Genomic DNA, 19,290 nt, shown 5'->3' with positions numbered 1-19,290 from the left:
ACATGTAGTGCTGGTTAGTTGATCCAGTATTTTTAAGAGGCAAAAGCAATCTGGCCCAGATGCCAAACCCATTTAGTGTTTTAGCTGGCTTTTCTCTCTGCCTTTCGCCCATTTTTGTAAGATGCAGAGACTTCCCTTTAGTAGATGGCACCTGCTACATAGAGGTTGTTATTCATCTGTGCATTCCAGATGAAAAGAATATGTAAGTGATTGTAAGAGTTCTAAATGGAAAAACTAGGCTAATTCAAGTAAGCATGCATCATAGCTCTATTCCTTGGCTTATGTCATTTGAGTCACACACTGGTTTTCAAAATGGAACTGTACTGCATGTTTCTTTATTTCAGGCAAAATGTGCTTAGCAGGTGTCAGTTTAGCTTTAATATATTTTCAGCAAAGGCAAAAATCTGTGATTCAGAAAGGTATTAGGAGTAAACCAACCTAATTTTTGCTTTTTTCTTCTCATCTCTTCCGGAATTGATTACCATTTCTTGTCATGCTAGTTGACTATGCTAGGATATTTTAGATTGCTTTTCCCCCCAGAACAAGGGAAAGCAGTTTTATTTGTGCTGACTTCATCTGGTATGGTGCTTTCTCACTGTTAACTAAGCAACCCTTGTAGTTGAACACACAGTGAGTGTCACTGGCGGTTATTATGCTCTATGGATGTGCTAGAGTGCTCACAGGCCATAGTGCCACTTGAAGTCTACTTGTTTCAGACTTTTACTCTGCCATTTTACTGGGTATATACAGCTGTGGCAGTGTCTTTGTAGCAGATGACATATGCTACTTAGTTACATATTTTCTAAGCTAGTCTGTGGGCTGAAATGCATTCACCTCACATGCATAGCTATTACGATGAGTGTGTATGGCAATTACAATGATTTCATTTACATTTACATTTATTTATGTAGCAGACGCTTTTATCCAAAGCGACTTACAAAAGTGCATACAGCAAGTATAGCGACAGTACGGGGACAGGATGTGTACAGTTCCACAATGAGACAGTTCTCAGCTGAGAGCGAGGTCTGTTTGAGGACACAGTACTATTAGATTTGTACAATTACAGCCTATAGGGCAACTAATACGATACACTTTCAAACGGCGGATTTCTTTTGGTAATATGAGCTAACGTTAAGAATTTTCTAATTTTTTACTTTGCTACCCCTGTAACTACAAGCTGTCAAATTTGAAAGCCTAAATCACACACTTTTTGATATCTTTTGTTTTACACTGAGGAAAAAATACCACATGAATTGTGACTGATTTATTGGCCGTATTTGCCACTGAATCATCCCACCCTGCAGGTCCAGAGTTGGGCGGGGAGTTCCCAGTACAGGACATGAAGACGGGTGAAGGTGGGCTGCTGCAGGTCACCCTGGAGGGCATCAACCTCAAGTTCATGCACAGCCAGGTAGGGGGCGCCATCCCATCTGAGAAACCTTGCATGCTGCCACCTCCCTCATGATTCTCTTTCCCTCTCTCACTCTCTCTCTCTCACTCTATCGCCCTGTCTCAACAGTGTGCAGCCTGTTTCCTCTAAGAATGTCCTGATAATTCATAAATCCATAGATAGAAGTCGTACTGAAAAACTCAAAATGTCTAAAACAAACAAAAAATGTAAATGTCAAATCATGTATTACTGTAGACACACAAACCCTATATTACTGTGTACAGTATGTTATACATTTAGGAAAGACTGTAAGCTTTATATCTAGTATATCATGTGACAAACAAAATCATGGCAAAACAAACCCATTAGACTTTTGCTTGACATCTTGGAGGAAGCTTCCATTTTGTGTTTTGGCTTTATTAATTTGCTGGATGTTCCTTTTTATTTGCTGATGTCTCTTGGAAGTAATCTGTTGTTTGAAATGTGAGCATTCCAGACATATTCCCCGTGAATATTGTACATTACTACTGTTGTGCTCGAACCTGTTTTCGCAGTAAGTGTGTATTATTATTATTATTATTATTATTATTATTATTGATTTGGTCATTATTTTTCTTATTGGATGCTCTTTGCGTTTAGAGGTAAGACAGAGGGGCTAACAAAGACTTTTCATTAATAATTTGGCATTTTTTGTGTTCAAATGATGGCTTCATTAGTACCTGTTTATTTACACATATACGTGCAAGTAATTGCAACTTTTAAAGTCTGATTGCTTTTTTTGTACTTGAAGCTACACTAATGCATAAAAAAAGAGCACACACTCATGAGGCTTGCTTGGTCAAGATCTCCCAGAGTGGTTCTCGAAGGAAAGCTAACTCAGGAAAAGTGTTTGGTTGGTGATACCAAGCATTTTTCAGTTACCATTAATAGAGACTACCTGAATGGTGTGTGCTTGGTACAGTCAACGGAAGATTCTTTCACATTCATTTTTAAATATTTAATTATCTGAGCTTAAAATCAGTTGGAATCTCCTGTTCTATGTAAATGTGAAATCAAATGCTGATCTTTTTCAGTGCCCCTGTAGTACTGTTTATTTTTTTTCTAAGGCAAGAGAAGGGAAAGTGGAGGCAATTGCAGGGAGAGTGGTAGCTGTTCTGAGGTAAACTGTGCAAGCCTGTCCTTTATGGGATAGTGTCTATTGTGCTGCGTTTGGCTGAAGGCCTGCAGGGGGCCTGCAGAGCCTGCAGTAGCTATGGACAGCACTCAAGAAGCATTAGGCACAGGACTGTTGCCCTTGGCTAGAAATGGGGGAATCCATTGTGCAGAAATTAGGGAAGATGATTATACTGTGTGAGATGCAGCCAGGGAAGCAGTTCTCGAGGTTTCAGCCGAATCCTTTCTTGTAGTTGTTCCTGAATTCTGTACCATGGTTGGTACACATTGTCTGCTTTGTGAATCCTGTTTATTTGCTTTTTAAAGGAGGCCATTTTTGCAGATCCCAGGAAGCAGGGCCAGATTTTTTGTAGAAATAAGTTGAAAGTCCATTAAAACATCTATCTATTAAAGCATCTATTTATCTCTAAAAATTTTTTTTTCTCGAGGAGACACAAACCTTCCTTTAAAAATCCACTATTGGTATTAATGACTATGTTGCAAGTTTGCATGTAGTACTTCTGCTGTAGTAAATCAATCCATTGCTGTAGCTGTGTTGGATGCCCCTTTGATACGTGAAACACATATGATATTCCAAATGCTGTCTGAAGTAACAGAAAAGCATTAACATTGTCGCAATGATGCTGCAGTGTTCTAGAAGTGTTACCTGTTCGGGGTTTTGTTTTGTCAGTGTTACGTTTGTGGGTGCCAGCCCTCATTGCTGGAGGAGGACGCATGGAGGGTGTGGGGGTGGAGGTGTGGGTAGACTGAAAACCAGGGAACTCTGCATATTTACATAAAAATACACACACTGCCAATTCCTTTACATAGTTTTTCTTTGTAATTCTTATGATTATTATTGATGATCATTAGTGGTATTAGTACTATTACCTGAAGACATCACGTCCCAGAGGGGTTCGGTGTTAGCACGAAGCACTATTTTGAGCGCCAGTGTGTCTGTGCTCTCTTGTGTCCAATATTAATCCAAACCATTTCTCTCCCATGCTTTCTCCCCCTGCAAGGAGCGGAAGGTACACATCTTCTGCCATCTTTGCTTCTTAGCAGTGACTTTGTTTATCTTTCTTTTATGGATTTTTTGTTTTCAATTTGGATATTTAGCTGTGTGGCAGACTTATTGTGTGTCCTTTACAGTGTGTTCGTATGTGTTCCCATAGTGGAATTTCTATGTATGAATTACATGGGCAGCGGTACGACAATTAATGAGCAACAGGAGTTGAGACTGTCACTTCAGAGGGTTCTTATTGGCCAAAATGGAATTTTTTCACCCAACAGCTTTCACATGCCATGGCATTATCCTGTGTAAAAACTCATACGTGGAGATTCCTCTATTGTGGCGTCCTTTTTTTTTTTTGCTGGAGCATTGAAAAGCTTGCATACTGTGGTGTCTTCTTTTTCCTTCTTTTTGTGTTTTTAATCGTTATGTTCTCATTTCTGTTCTAAAAATGTCTGACTTGACTGATGGTCATTGTGTTATTTGCTAACGTTCTGTCTTGTTTTTTGTTTGTTTTTTCTTTTAGGTTTTCATAGAGCTGAATCACATTAAAAAGTGCAATACTGTCAAAGGAGTCTTTGTCCTGGAGGAATTTGGTAATTACATTATTTTGATACTAGGTCTGTACACGACATGGCAGTAACTCAGATTCATGGCACGTATCGTCTGGCGCTGTTCTAGTGTTACTTAGCTGAAGCCCAGGGTTGAATGGAAGCTCAGTATGGTGTTACTGTATCTACAGTATAGATATCAGAAGAAAAGTTGCTCCTAGCTTCATAATACATGCGCAGTGAGCAATAAATAAATATTTCTATACGGCATTTTAATTTGTTGTTTTTTTTTTCCACTTTTTGTTAACATTGTTTTAAACAAGCATATAGAATTGTACAATCAAAATTCATTGAGTTTATTCATTTAGTTAGGTTCACAAAATCATATTTGACTCGATCAAAAAAGATTTATTAATGGGCATAATGATAGACATTAGATATTTTCCGGCCTTGTGTATGTCAGCAAATAGCACTGTGGTATTTACCTTTCCCGAACAGACAGTTTGATTTTGTAAATTAGTGGTATTTTTGTCAAGATATTAAAGGGACTTATTTGATTAAAACAAAAATTTCAGGAGTCACTGAAGATGATGAGCCTCGAGTTGCTTACTGTAGCACCTGAGATATGTGTTGTGACAAAGAAACACCCTTCTGCTGAAGAATACCTCTGCTAGGCTTGCTTTGTCAATTAAACATTGATTAGCACAACAGTGAAGAAAAGATGTAGCGTAATCATGGTTCTTTTTGTGATGAATTGGCCTGTTTATTTCAGTGGCTTCTTTGATACTTGGACATATTCATAGGTGAAAAGAGAGGTATAGAAGGAAGCGATATATATTTTTGGCAGGGTTAGGGATGCCTCTTTGCCCAGTGACAGGGAGATGAGTTTGAAATAGGGACAGCAGGCTGTGTTTGGGCGGTCCACTCCCCTCCCCTCCCCCTCCCTTTCAGTGCGGGTTTGAGTTACTGCTGTGTCTCTGTGCTTCTTTTGTAATCCGTTCCCTCACCTTCGCTGCTATGAAAACCTTCATTCTCCAGCAGGTAAAGTGCTGTCACCTATATCTACCTACTTCTTCTCTCTGTAGACGTCCACTTTTCTCCCGGTCATCAGACCCATTTTTCACCCCTACCATATGTCAGGAGTTCCTTGGTGTCCCCCTCTACCAATTTTTTCAGTTACCTTGAGAATCTGCATTCCCTCAGTCTAAGTTAGCGTTTGCCAGTACCTTGTTAGCCTTTGTCCACAGTTAGTTTTAAAACACCTCAAATTTCCATGCTACTCCACAAGCGATACTGATTTTCCAAAGTAACCCTCTTTAGTATTAACATTGCTCTCCACATGTTTGTTTCATTCCTCCATTCCGGATGGTAATCAAGTTTGCTCTTATAATAATGTACAGTACATCTCAAAAGGGGTACCCTGATCTTCACAGGGGCCTGAGTGGCAGAGTGGTGTTGAGCTCTGTCATGAGTGACAATTATTGGTGCCTTATTCCCTCACTGGTTTACAGTTACTAATGAAAAGTCTATATAGCCTCTTCTCTGTGGTTGTGGCCTTAATACTGTTGTTATAGCCTCTTTGCTGCTGTAATTGTTTTCAGTTATTTTATAGTTGGGTTTTCTGTCAGATTTCAAAATGTGTCTGACATTGTTTCTCGTGTATGTATACAGACCCTCCCATTTCACATCCATTCCCATTTCTGTCAGACATATTGGTCAACATAGTTGCTCTTGGTTTTTGCCCCCATTGTGCTTCCTCCTACAGGCCCTGTTGGGCCTCTCAGGAGATATATGAATCCAGTGTTTGAGCCATATGACTAACAATTGGAGTTCGGCCCATTTACCATTATACATTTGTTCTATGTTTTAAGTGTTAAATGTTTAGATTTTCCATTATTATTTGTTTTTGCAACTTCATACAGTTGATTTAAGGGCTCTGTGCACTATAGTATATGGATATTCATCAATGATTTGACAGAGATACTACATTAAAGAGCACCTAGATTAGATTTAGCAAATCCAGTAAAAGCAAAATTTTACATAATTTGCATATTGTAGTGGTGTACAGGGCTATCACGTAGCGTAACTTTATTAGCATCCCCATGACCCCAACCATATTTGCTCAGCGAGATCAGAATTTGCTTGTCCTGAAGACACTTGTATGGGCATTTGAAAATGTATTATTTCATGTTTGTCACATACACCTAAGTATCTCGTTACCTTCATTATAACATTAGTAATGATTGTCATAGATAAAGACTGTCATACAGAACAAAACAAGGGCCTTGAATTCCTGAAACAGTGATGCTTCTATTGTAATCAAATTGATTTGTATTATTTCATTATGTGTTTCTGTGCTAGGCTAATAACCACTTTGTTTTGGCAGGTAATAGCCATGTTCCTATAGACAATCAAAGTAGTTACACATTAGCTTTAAAGACAACACCTCATTTTATACTGTTAGAATGTTAAGTTCTTACAAGACATGTTGCAAAAAAAAGTACTCAAATTGCAAACATTTAAAATACTAATGAATTTTATAGCCCATTCTAATGTATCTGCAGTGCCCTCTGCCCCATCTCCACCATGTATAAATTACAGCCTGATTTAGGCCATCCCCTCTTTAACCCGTACTCTCTCATATTATCACATGACACCTGTTACCAAAATAGGTATCTTTCGCACTACCTCCAGCAACACACTTTTGAAGATGCAGCATTCATGAAGAGCAGCCTCAAGTCACTTTAGTAGCTCATTGAATGTCAATAGGAAATAAGGCTGTTTGGAAGGACTTAACTGTCAAGCAAAACTTGACAGAAGCTTAATAGCTAATGGATGAACACCCAGCCAGTTGACGTGCCATCCTTTGATTTGTTTTTTAATTTTCAACGCTGGTCCGCGAACCCCTGTCATTGCTGTCAACATAACCATGTCTTGGAGGGAGTGGTTCACGCAACCTGGCAGCATCCATTAGTGATTCATCCGTTTGAAGCTTGGTCTGTCCTTCAGCCTAAATAGCCTCTCTTGGCCTGTGCCTGATGTTTGACAATTTAAACATGTTAATTGCTACTATATGCACATCCCTGCCATTTCAGCTCTTGAATTTCCATCAGCTTTTCCACCTGTGTTGAATTATTTGTTTTGTCTCTTGCCCGTCCGGTTGTAGTTCCTGAAACTAAAGAAGTGGTGATCCACAAGTACAAGACTCCCATGGTGAGTAATTTGTCCCTCCTGAGTCCAAGTGCTCCAAGGTCTGAAATCAGCGTCTGCATATCCACATTGCATTACATCATATTATTTCTTTTCTAATCTAACATCTCCTGCCTGGGCAACTCAGTGCTTAAAAAGGTTAGATGTTACACATTCTGACACCGGTATATGCAGTAGCCTTTTGCACTACAAGTCACACAAAGCCCATATAGTCAATGACCCAGTCTATACATGTTCTAAATGAAGTAAAAAAAAAACTAAATAAAACAAATGGCTTTAAAGAGAACCATAAATTAGAAGAAAGTATGTTGCCTAGTAAGAACAGTTTATGCTGAACTGTCATTAGTTGCAGTTTGTTTAAATCAACAATGAGCAGAGGTCAGAACAGTGATGTTCAGCCCTAGTCTTAGAGGACCATACTGTTTGCAGGCTTATGTTGTATCACAGACAATTAAACTTCTGACTTGTCTTATAATTTTCCGTTTTGATCCAGTTACTTGTAAGGTTTCCTTTTCAGTCAAGAAGTTGTTAGGCTAAGAGAGCTAGGGAAAAGGGTGGATTGCATGTCCCTCCAGGGAAAAAGAGTAAAGAGTAGGTCAAGGCTGAAAGCGTCATAATTTTTTCTTTTAATGGTCTTTAACATCACTGGCTGGGGTGAAAGTAAGTCTTACTTAAGAAGCCCAGTCTCCCAGCAGTGCAGAACTAAGTCACACAGAGCAGTACTGTTAGGATCAAATAAAAGTTTTCGATGGAAGAAACAATTTTCCCTTTACTGACCATTGGCAGACGTGACCAAAATTTCTGAAACTGAAACATAGGTCCTTTGTCAGAATGGTTCAGTGTCTGGATAGAACTGTAGTTCAAATAATGTAATCAAATGGGCTTCTGTTTAGCCACACGATTTGCTTTTTGTTGATATAAATCAGCATATTTTGTTTCTTAGATGAATAATGTCAATTAAAATTGACCAACTATGTAATATATGCTTTTAATGTCCTTTGGTGTCTGTTTCTCTGAGCTTGCTGAAACTGGGTGCTGACTGTATCGGGCTGTTTTTTCCTGAATTCCTGAGATGCATGCCCACAGCGAATGTTTGCCCATACATCCGCAGATGCATGTTGATAGCATTCTAAAACGGGTATACAGCAGGGCTACTTGTAAACTGTTCCTGGAGGGTCACAGTCTTGCGCATTTTCCATCTCTCTTTAAACCACTGAATCTCTCGAAACCGGGCAGGGAGGGTAATTGGTTCAATAAAGGGAACTCTTGGCTGAGTCAGGCGGTTAAGCCTGAGTGAAATGAAGGACTGTTGACACTGCAGCCCTCCAGGACCAAGACTGATTAGGCTTTTTTTGCTGTTTAGTGTGTGCCTGCCAAAGGGCATCATGTGGGAGGCAGAATTTTTCAAGTGGGCCACGGCGATCCCCCTGTCCTCAGCTATGCTGTGTTCTCTCCCTAGGCGCACCAGATCTGCTACTCCGTGTTATGTCTCTTCTCCTACATGGCCGCGGTGCGGGGGAAGGAGGCAGAAAGCAAGCCCAAGGCCCTATCCCCGCGGCCCCTAACCAGCTAGTCTGTGCCCATATCCCCCCCTCCACCACTTCCCACATGCTGTCCATACGATGGGCGGCAGCTTGGCAACAAGTCAGCAGTCTTCTCCCACCTCTGGTTTTGCCGCGCCCAGGCCCCTTCTTTGAGCTGGTGGCTGTTTCGCTGTCTTGAAATGCATCCGTGCATTGATGCTGCACTGTCTGTCAGGCTGTCTGTCTTACACTTTTCAGCCCCGCGGCCGCCCAATGTCTGTGCGCTCGTCCCTCTTACCTGTCTGACCTCCCAAGTTTACATGGGTTCTTTTAAGTGGAATAATGAATGTACTACTGATGCTCCTCATTTAATTTTTATTTATTTCTCCTCCGCTTCTAGCAAGGTTTTTATGTGGTTCTTTTTACTGGGTAGGAGAAAAAAAAAGACAAGGTTCCCGCCTTCGCATGGGCACTGCGCCATCTTGCAAGGAAATACTTGTACTTTGGAAAGCTTCCAAAGTGCGGCCACCCTCACTGTGCAGATTTGCCCCCTAAAGCTGTCGCACTTTAACCCCACCCTCAACTCCCTGTAAATCTGACTGTACGATGGATATTATATGTGCTTTATGGTATCGTAACTTCTAGTCTACTCTAAAGTAAGGAAACTTAAAAAGCACAGCTGTGGGGTGTCACTGTAGATTTCTATTGCAATTAATCTGTGCAGAGTTGTAAATACCTTTCAACACTTTAGCGAATGAGCGAATGCTTCAGGGACTGCCAGCTGGAATAATGTAATAATGACAATGAAACAAAGTCACATGACCAGTTGTGTTGCTAAAGGTGTCATTGAACTCCTATATTGTGATTGGTCTAAGATGCGTGCATCTCCTTAGCTTGCCTACTGAGGCTTATCTACTGTACTAGTTATAACGTTTGTGTCTGTGGTCGGCAGTATTGAATTGCATGTTACTAAGAAAATTTGTTGAAAAAGAAAATGCTGTACATTTCATTGCGAAAAGAACTTTCAAATGCTACAATTCAATTCAGCTGTTGTTCGTCCACTAGATGTGCAATACGTTAGTTAATGGGTCAGAGACTGGACTCTGGTTGGAAGGTGAAGTACAGGTCTCTTGGGTTTTTTTTTTTTGAGGAAGGCAGTAAAGGGGAATATTGTGTAAAAAAAAATAATATTAAGGAGAAAAGACTGAATTTATTTATAAATAGACGGCGACTGTGTTTGGAGATTCTCTCTCCATGGGATGTAAAACTACTGCTACTTCTCAGTCCTGTTGTAATGTGTATGTTAGTGGAGAACAGTCTGGCTCTGTTGTAATTGTTCCCAGGATATGTAATGTTTGGAAAAACCTAGCTATAGGATTTGTGGTTTTCTTCTTAGGTTCATTTCTTTTGTCGGAGTTTTCAAAGAAACTACTGAATACGTCTGTATAGTAATTGCACATAATTGCTTCTTCCAGGAGTAACAGTTCCTTTAGGTATGCCATGCTGAATAAATCAAGTAAGTTTTGGTGTAAATATAGGATTTGAAACTGATTGATTCAGGTCGGGAAGAATCTCCAAAAACAGATGTTTGAAATGGGGTATATTGGGGTATATTCTATATTACAGTAAATAATACTGAAAATGTCTGTGACTCGTCTGATTTTAAACAATATAATCATCAATATGTCTGCTGCTGTAGAGAGAGGGAAAAGAGAAACAGGGACATCAGATGTAAATATTTCAGTGTTAAAAGTATTTATAGAAGATGTACAGCTTTGGCAATATGAAAATAAAACATGTCCAACCTGAAGTGACCATTTTGTCTAGACTGATTTTCCGATTTGCTCTGCATTTAAATATTGAGTTTGCACTATTTGCAGCCTTAAGGCATGATATTAAGCTGGTAAGTTCCTCTGGTGCATATGTCCACTGCAGCTCACAGAGATAAGGACTTTACACAACAGCTTTCAAGAGGGTGATTCAGGTTCCCATCCAATGAGGCAAGTTACATCAAAGAGGTGGGGAAAACTCTTGGGGAAAATCAAATTGCACCTTGTTCAGCCATGTTCATGATCATGCATGTACATTGCATTCCAGATATGTATATGTGTTTTCCAGCTTTTTCCCCAAAAGAATATTAATAACCCATCACCTGTAAGGGATAGTTGCATAATGAGAATATGCCCATCTGCTATATGTTTGTATTAGAACCACAAAGGTCTCCATGCTTTTGACATAAATAAATGCATACATAAAAGTGAAACAAATTGTCATCTGACTTCACTATGAAACGGAGTACAAAACTGCATGTTTACCAGAAATACTAAAACAGAATCATCTACATATGCTAATGTGTGGACAGTGTGCAAATAAAAACACATTACAATAGCTACAAGTTTGTCATGTCTTAAAGTGTTCTCATCACTTTTAATTCAGGAATTAAATTCTCTGCATCAGTGATGTGATTGACTGCAATCAAATTCGCCACAAACAGATTACACTCCAAATCTAATCTGTATCTTCTTAAATGTCACCATAGATCTAGAGGACATTCCATGGTAGAGGGACATTGCCAGCTTGTGGTTGTTTATGATCTGCAGCATAATTTTTTGAAATTCAGCTCCCTGAAAATCTTATGTCCTTATCAGTGCTCCCAACAGTTCCTAAGATCCAAATGACTATGAATTGCGTGTGACTGATTTTTGCAATTGGTGCAAGATTTGCTTGTACTCTTAGAAGTTTCCACACTTTTTCAACACTGTGTTTATTAATATAGCCTCAGATGACATCCTGTCAGTATAATAACTGAAACTTGACAACCAAAATGTTGCAAAGGGCTTCAGTTTCTGAGAAGAGAACCATCTCCACAGGGTTTCCAGCCCTGATGCTAAACTCGGCTGGGTCTAGAGGGTTACACTGAAAGAGAAATTTTATTAAAACACAGTGTGCAAATGTATGAAGACAACAGGCAAAAGAGAGATTGGGTGATTGCTTTGAGTAACAGTAGGGCCAAGGGTGTGCTGTTTTTCAAAGAGGAATGATGCATGTGATTCATCACAAAGGCATATGTTGTAAGGGAGCAGGAAAACCGCCTAAGGGAAAGGAGTTTTAAAGATTGAGGAGATAAGGAAAGTAGATCAAGAGAAAGAGGGAATGAGATTCAGAGGGTGGGATCATGAGACCGCAGAAGGTGGAAGACATCTGTGAGCGGAGAAGGAGGAAAGACCAGGTGAGGGTGAGCATAGGGAGGCTGCCACATTATGTAGCCGGAGACTTGGAGCCTATGCAAAGAACATTGCAATATCTTCAGTGAAGGAGGAAGAGGAGACAGTTTGTGTGGGTAAGTAGTTGTAGCTTGGAGTCTTACTTGGAAGAAAAATATTTTGCTAGAAGTGATAAAGCATGAGAAGGAGTGACTGGTAGCCATCCAGGTGGTTGAAACTTGTCATTTTCACAAGTATCTGTTGGTGTAGAATTTGCAGAGTGTTTTTTTTTATTTGGAATTTTAAATATTTAATCCATTTTTGTGCAGTTAGACCATAAAAATGCAAAATAGGTAAAAATGAATGCTCTGTAAAATGCAACTTCCTTTATGCAGTATAATGTCTGCCGCTGATGTCAGTCGGAATTTATCATATGACTTTGCTGAAAGTTGAAATTTACCACTGAATGCAGAATCTCAGAATCTGAGAGGCACCTGAACTATTTATTCCACTCTCAGAATATCAACTGTATGACTATCCCCTCTCAAGACCAATGTAATGCTGTTTGCACTAATGACAACCTTTGACCAATAGGGGGAGACGTGGCTCCACTGAAACGGTGCAACAGTGAGGTAAACATCTCAAAGATTTATTTAAACTTTCATAAACTGATCTGAGAATAAAATGTATGTGCATTTCCCTTTTGAAAGGCCTGAGCCTACTACATGTTTCTATATGTTGGTTTGGCTCACACTTGGTTTACCCCTTTTTATTGGCTGTAAACATTTATTATTTTTATTTTATTTTATGCTAGTAATTCTCAAAGTACTGAAACTGAGTGAGGCTGTAAGTACTGAGAACAATAAAATGGAGGATGTGCTTTTTTAAGGTTATTGAATATTGTTCCATTAAAGCAGTCAGAGGTCTTATGCCTGATCATGTGCTGTGGGTTTGAGTACAGTAACCCGCCAGTACAGTAACCTCTACCGGTTACAGAGGCATGGTACTCCGGGAGGTGTGTTTGAAAATGGCTTCCTGCCATTGTGCCCGGTGCCACCTGTCGTTACATCCCGCCCTATCATCCGCCGTCACCTGACACCAGTGGCTTCAGGGGTATTCTTAGATGATGGAACTTTCTGGACACATTCATTTGGGGATTTATTCAGAGGAGGTAGAACACGATGAAGTCCAGGCTGCATTGGTGCAAACAGGTTGTGCCAGCTGTGCTAGGTTTATAGTGAACAGACTGTGCCTATCAGAATGAAATATTACAGACTGTAATAGTTCAGAATAAATATGTCAAAATAAATGTTGTGACATCAACCTGCTGGGGTAATCAGGATTTATTTGTCTTCAAGTATAAAGTAGCTTAGATTTTAATTAGATCAAGGCGGGAAATGAAATAATTGCATTTGAAACAATGCAGCTAAAACTTTGAACAATAAATCAGTTCTTTAAGAGGTGTAAAATTGTCTGTGAGAGTTTTGCTCAGTCTCAGCAGTGAGCTGTGGCATTACAGCCTTGTTAAGAAGAAAAATGCCTGCAAAAAGAATTCTACGTCATTTCTTTTTCATGTATTCATTATTTTATATATGATCATAAAGTGTTTTCCGATGAGAGCTGAAGGTTATATCTTAGAGTAAGAATGTAGAGAGACCTTTTTGGTAACCGTATTGACAAAGCTTTATGTCAGCTATGTGATCTTACCTTTTTTCTAAAGCACAGCCTTGACCATCTGAATCAAAGAGCCACATTGCTAAAACTGTGGCCTCAGGAGTATCAAGTGTCAGAGAACCTCCAGAGGGCAACATTGAGCTAGCAAGCATGATAAAAAAAAAACTTCCCTTGTGGAAAACTTTCTCTGAAGTACAGGGTACATGACAAGTTTTTTAACCTACAAGTTGTCAATTTCTGACAGATGCCTGACAGACTGCCACAGATTTCTGCATGACAGGGTTAGTCAGGCAAGCACGCAGCAGTGAAGGCAGTCAGCAGGGGGTGTCAACAGCCAATTGTTGTAGCAGTCCCCTGGGAAAATAAATCAAGAGGACTCATGAGAGGTCTCACGAGATAATGCAATGGGAAAAGGGCCTTAACACATCAAAGCCTTGTGCGCAAATGAAACAACTGTCCATGTGTCGCCAATGGCTGTCCTAAAAGTATCCTACCAATGCCTTTCACGTTTTCATCTCGACCAAGCAGAGGTTAACGTACCAATCAAATGTCTTCAGCTCTTTTGCTGATCACTTTCGGACCTACTGTATCACTCGTACATTCTTTATGTAAATGCCTCGAGCTTTGGATAAAAATGTATTTCCATTTGGCAGTATGGTAAATTGATCAGGAATATTGATCAGCAGTATTTTTTGTCATTTTTTTGTTTCCTTTGAAACATCCTTATAGACAATATACAAAACAGGAATAGTGTCCCTTTAATGTAAAAGCTCCCCATGGCATTGCTAATTACATGGTGCCTAGTATTGCCCACTAAAATCACCTCAAGTTAACATGACAAATTGGCAGGTGTCGGCTTGTTCATAATGTTTATTTTTTTTGATACTTCATCCATGTTAACTTGCCTATTTCCCCCACCCAAGAAAGTATGTATAGTTCATTTCACAACAAGAACATGACATTCAACGGGTTCAAGTCATTGCATTTCCTCAAAATATATTTTTAATCTCTTTGAAGTCCAAATACTTCTGCGAAATGTAGAATGTTGTCATCTGAACCGTAACTGCAAACTGAAAAAGTGTATGGGTGGATTTTAACAGAAATGGATATTTTGATGAGATGTGGCTTAGGGTGTCAATGCAGAACTGATCCATTGTGTTGCAAATCTGGTGTTTCCTTAGCTAAATTATCTCTTTATGACATACTAGATAGGGTAATTGTGTCACACTATGCCTAATTCATTACGGTAGTGACATCTACTGTTCCTCACTTTTCCACACGGCCAATCGCCAATGAAGCAGTGCCCCTCTTTAATGCTTTGTTTATTCTGAATCTGTTGATAATGAGTTGGTGAATGCAAGTGCTATTGCTTTATCAAAGTCAATGCATAATCATTCATGAGCAAAATTCCTCTAGTCACACTAAGCAGACCACAGCAGTTCAACCATGTACCATTTGTATTCCTTTACGATTTCCTTATATGTGAATGTACAAAGTTCAACAAAATTGCACTAGAAGTGCAGGGAAAATGAGGTAAGGAACTCTCATTAAGATTTGGGTTTGGATCTTTAATCTGAAGTTTAATTCTAATTTAATTTAGATATAGATACATCTTCTGCTTTAAGTTTAAAGGAAGGGGTTCATTCCACTATGTCAAATATCTGGAACTTAAAGGTTCTGTCACAATTAATAACAATTAATAACAGAGGACTAGAGGACGAGAATACCGTGCAATATACTTCTCCATAAAATTCTATTTCTCGTGACAAAACACATGAAACTTGTTGAAATTAATTTCAATTTGATTATTTGAAGCCACTTGTTAGCATTCACAAGTTCTTTCATGTGAAATGTGCCTGACTCCATTTTAGGTGAACTTCAAAAAAAGGGTCTGTACATTCCCTGAGAAAATACAAAGGGGAATTTCCCATGCTGGAGCTGAGAACTTAAATGGAAACTGGACTGTTTCCTCTTATTGCGACGAATGAAATCGAACCTCTGTCCCACAATTCTGATGAAGGAAGCGTTTTTTGTTGGTAACCTTGACAGGGTGGCATTTTTTTTAATTCTGCCAACTGCTCATCTTTGACAAACTCCTTTCTGTTTATATCTCTACTCTGTTATGCTGCCTTTGGTTAACGTTGGCCTTGGTGTCTATGTCTGGCATGCATGGGGTGGGGGACGCCCCCCAACCCCCGTCGTCTCCGCCAAATACACAAACACTCTTGCATTTATTGTCACCTATTAAGGTTATGACATTGCATCGGCTCAATTTAGGGGCTGTCAGGTCTGTCAGTGCCCGAGTCTTTACTGAAGGCATCAGGTATCACCTCGGTGACTGCAGTGCCACTTAAGAGGGCCGGCTGCCCACGCCAAACCTCATGGCTGTTTCCGTTCAGAACCTCGGCCTATATATAGTATGCCTCCTCAAGGCCTACATGCAGTAACGTGTATATGGAAATTCTTCCCTTGACTCGTAGGATTAGGCTCCGAGTGCTGTGGCTGCATTTAATGATGAAAAATAGCCTTGCAGATGGCGTGAAGGATTGCCCCATAACATGGTATCACACATATGTCCATGTGTCTGCAGATTGTTCACGTGTCAGTGGTGTCCTGTTGTGGCCTCCCTGGGAGGGGGCCTCCACAGGATACCACTAAATTGACATTTTACATACACATGTCATTCAGACATGCATATGTATAGTGCATTGCCCTTGAAAATCACAACATTCTGACATTTCTATCCTAACCAGGGCTTAAAATGCAAGCATGTTATATTTAGAAATACTTAGTGAAGATGATATATTGCAAGGGTTCTTTTGTATATTAAGATGAGAAAACTCTAATTCATTTGGGAGGGAAAATAGGATTTAAATTTGATAACGGGATGAAATTCATTCATTAATAATATTTTTTGTATTTTATTTTTCTCAGAATTGCTGCTGTTCATCTGAACAAAAATGGAGCAAGCATCAATATGGCATGTTATGTAGAACAGGCTGAGGAACTTGTCTTTCCTGCTGAACATGTGTTCCGTGCTGATATTGTGATCCATAATACTATGGGTATCAGTGCTGTGGTAATTTGGTCTTGTTAACCTTCAGGTCAGCGCGGAGGGCTAATGACAGGAAAGCATTCCTGAAAATGCACGTCATCCAAGGATCAGATAGTTAACAAGAGTGGCTCTAAGGATGACCTCAGCCATAGAAAACGGAGGTTCTCGTACACGATTGGGGGCGCTCAGTACCAGTCAACCTTCCAAGGTCATTGCAGAGCTCGTCTGGCTGCTTTTCATAGAAGTGACCCAAGCGTAACGTCAGCATTGCGCAGGCTTGTCCCCTTAAAATTCCCAAATTTTAAAAATGGCCAACTTCAACAGGGTTGCCATCTCTTTTGCATCCCCCATGGTACTCACACTTTGTCAAAGCAAACTCACAGTTTCAAAGAATGATATGGTGAATGCACGAGAGCTGGCAACCCTACTTCGGGCGGATTTATGTGCTCGGGAACATGTGGCATATTCCTTAGAGCACGGGGGGTCGCAGATGTTCTTCTGCTGCAGTAATGTTGAACAGCTCTAGTACAAATGCGCTGTCTATAAATATGTTTCTCCCTTTACACTATTAACCTTAAAGTTAATAAATGCATTAGTACATATCAAATGTGACAGTTTTGTAATGTAAATCTGGATTTATGTTGTACAACAATTAATATAAATATCTGCATTTATAATAAAAATAGCATACACACGGATTGTTATAACCCAAATGACCATGTCATGACCTAAGGAATGTCTATATCAAAATTTACGTTAACACTAATTCAAAATAATTTTGAGCAGATCTATGTGCCAAATATCTTTAACAATACATTATACTAACTTATGTATTAAACAATACTAATCAACACATTTAATACCCGCTTTGAAAAAGTTTAAGCAGGCCCTTAAAGTACTGAGATACAAATGTTTATTGCGGAGACTTATTTTATCTGTATTATATTTATGCATTTGTCTAGATATTGAAGTGCTTGTGTGGTTTCCTCACAACAATAAATATTTATTTAATGAATATGTGTATAAATTATCTGAAAAGACAGAAATTCATTCATCATGTATATGTCATAAAATTTTCCACCTCATAAATCTGGACAGGAAGAGACAAAGTTTGTACCTCAGTGATCTAACATCTTTTTGCATCTTTTTCCTCCGGAGATAGGAGGGGTTTTTTGTCAGCTATGGCTGTCTGGAAACTGAAAGTGAGATCCTTCCCAGTTTGTTTCACCTTGACTCATGCCATATTTACGACCAACAACGTACCACGCAGAACAGCTTGATTCCACTTTGACACACTGCAACACTGAAACACAGTGGTGTGCCAAGGCCATGGGGGGGGGGGGGGGGGGCAGCGTCTCATTCCATTCTCTTCCACGTACGGACAGGTGTCTCGAGTCACCATGACCCTCCAAGAGAAATGGTTAGCCCCAGCTAACTCTTGCCCTGGTTTAGCATCCACTTTTAAATCACAGTTAGTATGGCTGAGTGCGGCAGCCCTCTGGCTTGGACCAATGCAGGAAGCAGTTTTTCATGATATTTCCAACACCAATCAAAAATACCTAAATAAACCATAAAAGTACCTTTATTGTTTTTAATATGTTGCTATACCAGATGACTGGAAACAGATGGTTCTGCTTTGAATAATGTGTTGTGGTTCAAAGGTAAAACAGTTATAGATGCAGATGCAGCAGGTGGTTTTATTCCATCTTACATGGCTACATTACCTATGGAGAACAAAACAAATATACTGTACACCTCCAGAAAAATGAGTCAATTTTATTTCAGAACCTAAATCAGAATACACATACTGTAGCTTTAAAGCTCTAATAAAGCAGAACAATACAGTTGTGGAATTGTCTCAGCATAAACCACAACAATTGTATTAATGAAATTTACTCAGGTCTTTCAGCTTTTTATATTATGTTCATTGAAGACAAAAACAAAGATGCTGCTTGATGATATCATGCCATTTCACTACCAGGGGTAAGACACACAAAAAGAGCATTGAATATACTATTAAAGAACACAATTTCACACACATTTCTAAAATATCTGTATGTCACATAGTCATTACATGTAAAAGTCCCAAAGGCATGCCATTGACACTGGAAGATGAGGTGGGACCACCGTGACCTCTGAAAGCTCCTTTATTTCTTTGTGTCTTCTTTGGTGACTTGAGCTGCAAAGCAATCACAGTAGCTGCTGTTCAGTGACTTTTTCCACAATTAGATAAACAATGTGCTAAATTCATACTAAATAAGAGATTCAAAACACAACAAAACAAACAATATTTGGATTTCAAGAATGGTGTCTTAGTAGCCATTCCCCTTAGAGGCCATGCAAGGCGTCTACGGCAATTTTCCAATGCTATAATTAATTGAATGGTACTCTCAATGTTAGTAAAAATAAAGTGCCTACGTACATTATATTTCCAACTGGTCATTTTAAAAAGAAAAAATATATATTTTTAAATTAGATGAAATACCAATTTATTTCAATACATTACAAAGGTTAGCCGTT

At 39.3% G+C, this 19,290-nt stretch overlaps 2 protein-coding genes across 41 annotated transcripts in view; one reads left to right on the top strand and one right to left on the bottom strand.

Annotated features, from left to right (window-relative positions):
• Nucleotides 1-10,640, top strand: part of madd (MAP-kinase activating death domain) — a 66,846-nt gene extending 56,206 nt beyond the window's left edge. For 19 of the 38 annotated variants that reach the window (XM_036543240.1, XM_036543258.1, XM_036543257.1 and 16 more), the window contains 4 exons: nucleotides 1,305-1,411; nucleotides 4,081-4,150; nucleotides 7,272-7,318; nucleotides 8,775-10,640. In XM_036543240.1, the coding sequence (XP_036399133.1) occupies nucleotides 1,305-1,411; nucleotides 4,081-4,150; nucleotides 7,272-7,318; nucleotides 8,775-8,888 (338 nt within the window). In that variant the 3' untranslated portion in view covers nucleotides 8,889-10,640. The remainder of the gene's footprint in view (nucleotides 1-1,304; nucleotides 1,412-4,080; nucleotides 4,151-7,271; nucleotides 7,319-8,774) is intronic. The other 19 variants (XM_036543278.1, XM_036543279.1, XM_036543275.1 and 16 more) reach the window with 2 other exon arrangements.
• A 7,797-nt stretch (nucleotides 10,641-18,437) lies between these two features.
• mybpc3 (myosin binding protein C3) overlaps nucleotides 18,438-19,290 on the bottom strand; it is a 54,994-nt gene continuing 54,141 nt past the window's right edge. For all 3 annotated transcript variants that reach the window (XM_036543142.1, XM_036543141.1, XM_036543139.1), the window contains one exon: nucleotides 18,438-18,949. In XM_036543142.1, the coding sequence (XP_036399035.1) occupies nucleotides 18,918-18,949 (32 nt within the window). In that variant the 3' untranslated portion in view covers nucleotides 18,438-18,917. The remainder of the gene's footprint in view (nucleotides 18,950-19,290) is intronic.

Source organism: Megalops cyprinoides, chromosome 13 (genome assembly GCF_013368585.1).
Source record: "Megalops cyprinoides isolate fMegCyp1 chromosome 13, fMegCyp1.pri, whole genome shotgun sequence".
Classification (NCBI taxonomy): Eukaryota; Metazoa; Chordata; class Actinopteri; order Elopiformes; family Megalopidae; genus Megalops; species Megalops cyprinoides.
Note: the sequence above shows the minus strand (reverse complement) of the source record. Positions and strands in the feature narration are given on the sequence as shown.